The sequence below is a fragment of the Adiantum capillus-veneris genome, chromosome 22, assembly GCF_014529385.1.
Source record: "Adiantum capillus-veneris isolate H3 chromosome 22, ASM1452938v2, whole genome shotgun sequence".
Lineage (NCBI taxonomy): Eukaryota > Viridiplantae > Streptophyta > Polypodiopsida > Polypodiales > Pteridaceae > Adiantum > Adiantum capillus-veneris.
This window is the reverse complement of record NC_140952.1, coordinates 137,406,688-137,415,590: the sequence shown is the minus strand read 5'-3', so window position 1 is coordinate 137,415,590 and position 8,903 is coordinate 137,406,688. Positions and strand designations below refer to the sequence as shown.

The window sequence follows — 8,903 nt, the reverse complement described above, 5'->3', positions numbered from 1 at the left end:
CGGTATGCCTGAGCGCCCCGAATTAAAGGACTTATATGGGAGTAGTACTCCACTCTTGGTGAACCGTGCGCATCCTGCTGGGTAACTAAGAGGGGGCCGGTTGTTCAACCGGAGCCGGGGTGGCAATCCTCACGTCCATAAAACCATCTACCCATACTAGGTTGGAGTTAGGTTAACCCAGGCTTCAGAGACGCCGGAGGGGCCTCCGTCCCTTTTTGTAATCAACGTTTTGAATCAATACAAAGCGCCCGTCACGGGCTTGTTTCTCCAAATCTTGACTCGCGCGTCCCTTTGAAATACTTGCTCAACTTGTTGTTAAGTCGGCTAACTTGTGTTCAGGTGGAGGATCGGCGAACGTGCGCGGCTCCTAAGTCCCATTTACGGGCCGCTCTCCAGGGTCCTGTAACACTTGGTATCAGAGCTTGAAAATCTAAGCCAGTCTATGCCTAACAGAGGGGCACAGAGACCCGCTGAAAGTGACTCAAGCAGCACGTCTCTGCCCGCTGCAAGATTGGAAGAAATCGCAACGGACTAGGTAATTGACTCTTGGGAGTATTCCAAGTGGATACGCTTGCAAGGGAGACTACAACGACTACACCCTATCAACGAAGCCGGTCCAGAGTTTGAGTCCGCGCCTTCGTCACCTAACACAATGAGTCACGCAGACGAACACTGATTTCACAGAGAGAGGGATGACCCCCCCCTCACGAAGACATAATGAACCAATGGGAGGCCATACTAGAGTCTCAAGCCGTGTTGGTCCAGCAGCTCGTATAGATGAGTCTGCTGAATGCTTAGAATGCCGCAGAGCGGACAAAGGGAAAGGACAGGCAAGCACGTCAGGAGTTCCCGCGAGTGGGAGTGATGGAATGGGACGCTTCAAGCCTATCAAGCCCACTCCCTACTCGGGCCAACGGGACTCCCTGATACTGGAAAAATGGACCCGCGACACAGAGAGCTTCTTCCGCACCAGCAAAATGGAAGAACGCTTATGGACGTCAGTAGTGTCTCACTTCCTAGAAGGGGACGCCTACAATTGGTTCTTGCTAGAAGAAAGAAAAAATCCTTACATATCATGGACCTGCCTCAAGGCTGAGATGCGGGACTACTTCGTTCCGAGGAATGAGGACTTCAGACATCTAGACGAATGGAGGGCCCTAACCCAAGGTGAGAGCAAGTTGCAAGATTATGTGTCCAGATACAAACAGTCCATGTTAAAAGTGGAACAAATGACTTGGGAAAGAGTGAGACTTCACGGCTTCCTTTATGGGCTCAAAGATTGGGCCCGTAGGGAGATCGAAAAGCAAAATCCTGCCAACTACATGGCAGCCTTAACCATGGCAGAAAGGTTAGTGGACTCCGACTTGCGCCAAAAGGGATCCACCAACACAAAGACTGGGGGAAGTGGGCCTACCCCTGCAAATTCAAACAAAAGTCAGTCTTCAGTTGGGCCTCAGAGAAATGAGCCCGCAGGTAACACATCAAGCCAGACCCGACCATACGGAAGTTTCCGCAGTAACGCTACAAGCAGCTAGAGTGGCTCGTCGAGTAATAGGAACTTCTCGGTAAACCAGTCAGGAGGGGCTACTCAACGAACGCTGCCTTGGAAGGCGACCTTGGAAGGTGACCCCGTCCCGCCCCTGCCGTAGTTGTGGGGGTCCTCACTGGGATGGTGACTGCCACAAAGCTAACTCTCAAACTCGAGCTCACTCCGCTTGGGCCAATGAGACTAACGCGGACAGAACAGGAACGTCCCAAGTACAAATCACTGAAATCACGGAGCAAGAGGCAGAATGCGGACACAAGGAGTCTACCAAAGGAACGGTCCACGTAGGAGACATCAAAGCTTCCGTACACTACCTGGCAGCACGCATCAAACCCATCCCGAATATGTATGTCAAGACGGTGATCAACGGGAAATCACAATTGGCGATGCTTGACTCTAGAGCGAGTCACAACTTCATCTCACCGTCATGCGCCAAATGCTTGGGGGTAAAGACCTGCAAACCCGGAGGAGGACGAAGCATCTCACTAGGCTTTGTCCAAGGCAAAGATTCAAACATGGCAATGGCCTACGACGTGGCGGTCTAGGTAGGTGAATGGCGAGCAAGAGTGGATTTCATTGTTGTGCCCATGGACTCCTACGATATGATGTTTGGCCAGGCCTGGTATGACTCCTATGTGATGGGATTGTATGCCAAGGGCATGAATCAACTGATGCTGGACATGAATGGAAAGGGGGTGATTGTCCCGATCATTCGACCAATGGACACGCCTCTTGCTCGCAAGACCACTCAAACTAAAGCTCCTCCCAAACCGCAACCTTACGTACCACCTCAAGCTCGAGGGTAGGTAAATGCAGCTCAGACTAAGACACCAACACCAATAATAGCAGAAAAAGGGAAGGCTTGCGTTAGCTAAGATGACCTAGTTCCAGACTCAATGTGGATCTCCCCGAAGCAAGCAGAAAAGGCTCTTAAACAGGGGGCTCAGGTTCACTGTTGTGTAATGAAAGTAGCACTGGCAGATTCAGAAGAGAAGTGCACTATCGGGGATATTCCCATCATCAAGGTGATTGAAGAGTTCAAAGACGTGGTACCGCCTCAGCTTCCAGCTGGTCTCCCACCCAAGCGAGCGGTGGACCACAAAATCGAACTGGTGCCTGGCCATTTGCCGCCAGCCCGTCCACCCTACCGAATGGATGCCACACAGTTACAAGAATTTAAGAAGCAACTGGAGGAACTACTTGAAGTTGGATTCATCAAGCCCAGCAAGTCGCCTTATGGGGCCCCAGTTCTATTTGTCACGAAGAAAGACGGCTCGTCCAGGCTCTGCGTCCACTACAGAGCCCTGAATAAAATAACTATCCGGAACAGGTACCCTCTGCCGCACATGGACGATCTAACAGACAGGTTGGCAGGGGAAAAATACTTTACTAAAGTCGATCTGCGATCAGGATATCACCAAATCTGGATCGTAGACAAAGATGTGCGCAAGACAACTTTCAGATCACGTTACGGAGCTCACGAATGGCTAGTGCTCCCCTTTGGCCTCACCAACGGAGTGGCCACATTCTCAACAGGAATGGATACAAACTTCGACGACATGCTGGATGAATTTCTCATTGTGTATCTAGATGACCTGCTAATCTAGAGCAAGACTTACGAAGAGCACGTAGAACATGTACTCTAGGTGCTCCGCAAACTCAGAGAGTGCAAGTGGTATGCAAAGTTGGAAAATGCGTCTTCGCAGTACAGGAAGTGGAATTCTTGGGCTTCTTGGTCACTGCTGATGGGATCCAAGTGGATCCTAAAAAGATTGAGGCCGTGGTGAACTGGCCTGCTCCCCGAACAGTCACACAGGTGCGTGAGTTCGTGGGTTTTACTTAGTTTTGCCGGAAGTCCATCAAAGACTTCTCGAGAATCATGGCTCTCATCACAGACACCACCAAGGTTTTGCTGGCGTTCAAATGGACAGAATAAGCCCAACGAGCTTTTGAGCATATCAAACAAGTAATGTGCTCTCTACCCGTACTCAAGCTCCCAGAGTTCGACAAGCCATTCGAAATTCACACCGATGCATCACACATTGCCCTGGGAGGGGTACTAATGCAAGAAGAAGGACCAGTAGCCTACATTTCAAAGAAGCTCTCAGATCCGCAGAAGAGATGGGCTACACACGAGCAGGAGATGTATACAGTGGTGTACTGCCTTGACCAATGGCGTCACTACGTATTGGACAAGCACACAAAGGTATACACAAATAATGTTTCCCTGAAGTATTTCCAGATGCAGCCTAAGCTCTCGCACAAACAGAGCCGATGGCAAGATCAGCTAGCAGAATATGACATAGAAATCATTCATAAGCTGGGCAAGAAGAATGTGATGCCGGATGCTCTCAGTCGCATGCCCGAGGTTAATGCAGTCAGCATAATAAGCAGTGACGAGGTACTGGATGAGATTCGCGAGGCCAGTAAGACAGACCCCGCAGTTACAGATGATGCGAATTGGCGACAAGGCAAGACCTCAGTGGGATTGTTCGACTTGCGGGATGGGCTATGGTATTCTCATAACCGCGTGTATGTGCCAGATGATCCAACGCTCAAAGCAAGGCTACTCTGGGAAATCCACGACTGCAAAGTTGCAACTCACGGTGGGCAGAAGAGATCCTTCGACAGGCTAAGCCGCTACTTCTTCTGGCCAAAGATGCAGGAGGATGTGGTTGAGTATGTAAGAACTTGCCCAACGTGCCAGCTAGTCAAGGCGCAACGAATAAATCCAGCAAGACTTTTGATGTCTATGCCTACACCATCTCGACCTTGGGATGTAATAAGCATGGACTTCATCGTCGACTTACCGGAAAGCCACGGATTCACTACCATCTTCGTGATAGTGGACTACTTTTCAAAGCAAGCACACTTCATCCCCGCAAATCCGCCTCTTACAGCCTATCAGACAGCGCGGCTCTTCTTCAAGCATGTCTTCAAAAATCACGGACTGCCCCTGGCAATTGTTTCAGACCGCGACGAGCAATTCTTGAGTGACATGTGGCGGGAATTGTTTAAGCTCCTAGACACACAACTCAGATTCTCGTCAGCCTATCACCCCCAAAAAGACGGGTAGACTGAGCGAATCAATCAAGGCATCAAAGAATACATCCGTTTCTATGTTCAAGCGTATCAAAAGGATTGGGCAGATTTCCTAGAGGTCCTTGAGTTTCAGTACAACAGCAGTGTGCACTCAGGGACAGGATACACGCCGTTTGAACTAGCTACAGGTAAAGAGGTGATTATGCCCATGGCCCTTGCTTCGAGCACCATGCATGCAGAAGATCAGGATGCTGAAGAGTTTTTGATGGCTTGGCACAAACGTTTGGATGTAGCCAGAAAGCACTTGATGAAGTACAAAGATAAGTATGTAGCCAGACACAATGCGAAAGCACGAACCGAGTTCTTTCAGAAAGGTGACTTGGTACTGGTCAGTGCACAAAACATTAACCTGCGAGAGAACTTGACACCCAATTTCAACCATCGCTACTATGGTCCATATCGGGTTCTACAAGACTTCAACAACCTCTCCTACAAGTTGGAGCTACCCTCCAATGTCAAGATCCACAATGTCTTCCACATCAACTTACTCAAACGATTTCAAGTTGATGGGAAATACAGCCTCCATGTGCCTCTGCTAGACAAAGGAGTAAACCCCTTCGAGCCAGAAATCATCATCAAACATCGTTTCAAGCGCAACAACCTGGAGTTCTATGTAAAATGGCGAGGGCGGCCAATGTCAGATTGCACTTGGGTGCCAGAAGATAGAGTCATTGCCATGGATAAGCAGTTGTTGCTTTGGTACTACAGGATCCCGGAACTCAAGCACATGCCTAGGGCATAGAAGTCAACAAACATGTATAGCAGTAGTCTAGGATGCATTAGTTCAGCATAGTTATGCTTCAGTTTCAACAAAATAAAGATGTAGTATGCGACAATTATACGATGTATGCACTATGTGGTCAGATGCTTTTCAGTCTTGACGAGGACGTCAAGTTCCTTAAGGGGGGGGAGAATGTAGGGATCCTCGTGAGAGGGAGTTTTTTTCACGGTACGTCGGCGGTCCCTCCTTGCCTCAAGCGCCCCCATATGGGCTGTCCCTCATGCGTGCCGGCAGTCCACGTTCCAACTTTTAACCTAACACCCTCTAACCTAACACCCGGTGACCTAACGCGGGTGACCTAACATCGGTAACCTAACTTCCCAACGTGGACGGGGCTTGAGGGGGACCGCGGCCCCGTTTGGTGAATTGCCCCCCTCTGCGGACATGCTCCCCGCGGGCCAACACATGACGACCCGTGGACCCGTCGCTCCCGTGAACGCAACACGACCCCTGGAGCCCCCCAAAGGCATTTTGCAAGTGAGAGCCCCGCTTGGGCCGTGGTCGGGTCCCTGAGGGTCCCGTGGTTCAAATCAGCCCGGGACGCGCCCGCGGGGCCGTTTCGGCATTTTGTACACTTTTTGGAACCGCGGCTCCTTAACGGGACCGACGGTGATTCCTTGAGAGGGATTTCTACCTCAAGGCCATGGGGCTTGGGCGGTATGCCTGAGCGCCCCGAATTAAAGGACTTATATGGGAGTAGTACTCCACTCTTGGTGAACCGTGCGCATTCTGCTGGGTAACTAAGAGGGGGCCGGTTGTTCAACCGGAGCCGGGGTGGCAATCCTCACGTCCATAAAACCATCTACCCATACTAGGTTGGAGTTAGGTTAACCCAGGCTTCAGAGACGCCGGAGGGGCCTCCGTCCCTTTTTGTAATCAACTTTTTGAATCAATACAAAGCGCCCGTCACGGGCTTGTTTCTCCAAATCTTGACTCACGCGTCCCTTTGAAATACTTGCTCAACTTGTTATGAAGTCGGCTAACTTGTCTTCAGGTGGAGGATCGATGAACGCACGCGACCCCTAAGTCCCATTTACGGGCCGCTCTCCAGGGTCCCGCAACAGTGGGTAGGTACTCGAGAGTGTGTCCCACTGGCCACTCACGACGCGAAAAAGAGAGTCTAGGACCTAGGTCCTACGGGACTGCGGGTGCTGCCAGACCGTACGGATTGTCCTGTGGTTGGATTAGGGTCCCCAATAAGAATACATTATACATACACGCACTTGCCATTGCGCAATGCGCAGCCTCAACGGTCCATGGGGTAATAATAAGGCATAAAGAACGTGCTCACGCGGAGCGAAACTAAGCATCTGCAGAATTGCGCTCGCCACAATGCACCTGCTCATGGCCATGCGACTCGCCGGTGATCGGGTGGAGAAACGGGTGCACGCTGGCGTGAAAGAAAGCCTCCACGTCGCTGGAATACAGAAAATGCAACATTTTATTATAAATATAAAAAGTTGACAGAAGCTTCGGCTACCAGCCTACCAGCAGCCAGTTACAACTTGGGAAAGGCGGCTCGGTTCTGAGTGGGACCAGTCGGTTTGTAGTATGTACATTGTACTCGGGAGTGTCGCCCCACTGGCCCCTTGAGGCTCGAGAGTCCAGGGCTCGAAAAAGAGATTCTATAGTCTGGAGTATTCTGCAGGTGCTGTCAGACCGTACGGATCGTCCTATAGTTGCAGCTCATTTAGGGTTTCCAGTAAAAATACATACACGGCGCCAGTGCTCTTACATATTTCCAAGAACTTCGAGCAGTTTCACACGGGCAGGGGTGTGGCAGATTTGGCCGCTGCCTAATTAAAAGCTGAGTTGAACGCAGCTGGGCATTGCTCCACACTACCGAAAACGATAGAGTTGGCACTCTGTGGCATGGTTAACCGGCGGCACATTGATTTCAGTGTGTGGGCCATCCCAACGCAGTGGAAAATTTTGCGAACTTCAAGTGAAATTCTGTAGCACGTTGAAATTTCCAGGTGCAGACGGTCAACTTTGTCCATGTGGCAGGGGGAAAACATATGCAAACGCTTTGCTGCCTCAGGCAGCGTTAGGTGTTGGGGTTCGTTTGGGGTTGAGTGGACGGGGGCCCAACTGCCGCGCGCGGATGTGCTCTTAACAAAACCTAGAAGTGCAAAAATTAAGAGGGTTTTGGTTTAATTTTGAAGGTATTTCGAAAAAAATACACTAAAATTTGTAGGTTTTTTCCACCTCCAAAGTTTATTTTTAAAGGTAAATTTCAAAATTTAATCGTGGGATTATACAAAACCGTGGTTTTTTTTAGCGCTGCACGGCGCACGGTGCATGCAATCTCGAGCGGGTAATAATAAAGACGTGCTCACGCGTAGCAGAACTAACCCTCTGCAGAATATGAGCTCGCCAGTGAGTCGCCACTATGCACCCACTCATGTTTATGCGAGGTTGCATGGCCTTCTCTATAGGCAAGTGTAGGTATACCTCAAGCCTACAGTCGGTGACCAGGTAGAGAAATGGGTCCTATTGAGTGCACGTTGGCGCTAAGGCCCGTGAAAGAAATCCTTAAACGCCTCCATGTCGTTGGAATATAGAAAACTCAACATTTTATTATAAAAGAGCTCATTCACTGCATTGCTTTGCATAGTTGCACAATTATGCCAAGATAGGCCCTCGTGATTATTTGACACCCTCTCTATCAGGTGGGATCAATGGTCCCTAATAATTGGGGGCGACAAGATTGGTTTTGCACCATTTGATGGCGGATTAATCCCCAAGTGATCACCAAGCGATCACAATGAAAGTGAACCCCATGTAAAATTGATGTGAACACCCAAGGAGTTTACTGTATAAAAATTGCATATAACACGTGCAAACAAGAGGTATTTAGATAATCCCTTACGTGTATATTTTCAAGTATTTTATGTACCCCTTATGTATATATTTTTGTAAAAAAAACTAACCTTTATGTATGAAAATTTTTACTTTCTCAATTAAAAAACCCTTTATGTAAGTACATTTTTTTGTAAATATACCTAATTATAAATCCCTTATTTTGTTCGCACGTGCTATCTTACATATTTCCTAATGGACACCCCAGGGGTGAACATCAAGTGTTTGAGGACAAACCGAACGCGCGTGCACCTGGCCGGACACATAGCCGGGCACCACATTTGTAGTCTATTATTTTGCCGAGCTAGTGTAGTGATACTCTGTGTAAATCCTAATTCTAAAGTAGCAATCAATTCCCTGAGTTGTAATTTTGTCATGATATTTGTAAAGGTCCAAGTGAGTCGGCCACTAGCCATTTAGAAATCCCTAGGTATAAAGGTCAATAACCTTAATGTGAAAGGAGGCTTATCTTTACAGAAGAAGGGAGCTCCGAAAACGTACGCTCAAGCTACGAGCTGCTCCAACTTGTAATCATCGCAGATAATGAATGGGTAATTAGTTTTCAATTCCAAAACTTGCATTGTGTTCCTCTCTCTTTGCTCTTTAAATTAA

General features: G+C 48.9%; 2 protein-coding genes across 2 annotated transcripts; both read left to right on the top strand.

Annotated features, from left to right (window-relative positions):
• The first annotated feature begins 725 nt into the window (after window positions 1–725).
• Window positions 726–2,091, top strand: LOC147430294 (uncharacterized). The gene is made up of 2 exons (XM_086495565.1): window positions 726–1,190; window positions 1,579–2,091. Exons 1-2 carry the CDS (start codon window positions 726–728, stop codon window positions 2,089–2,091), a joined length of 978 nt encoding a protein of 325 aa, XP_086351691.1.
• Window positions 2,092–4,796: 2,705 nt separating this feature from the next.
• On the top strand, window positions 4,797–5,390 carry LOC147430293 (uncharacterized). The gene has a single exon (XM_086495120.1). It carries the CDS (start codon window positions 4,797–4,799, stop codon window positions 5,388–5,390), a length of 594 nt encoding a protein of 197 aa, XP_086351246.1.
• The last annotated feature ends 3,513 nt before the right edge of the window (window positions 5,391–8,903 follow it).

What these genes read in the sequence shown, in the direction of transcription:
- LOC147430294 (XM_086495565.1), top strand. Translation starts at nt 726, where the DNA reads ATGGGAGGCCATACTAGAGTCTCAAGCCGTGTTGGTCCAGCAGCTCGT. An exon ending in AGAGCAAGTTGCAAGATTAT is followed by an intron (nt 1,191 to 1,578) that starts GTGTCCAGATAC and finishes TAAACCAGTCAG; the next exon opens with GAGGGGCTACTCAACGAACG.
- LOC147430293 (XM_086495120.1), top strand. Translation starts at nt 4,797, where the DNA reads ATGGCCCTTGCTTCGAGCACCATGCATGCAGAAGATCAGGATGCTGAA.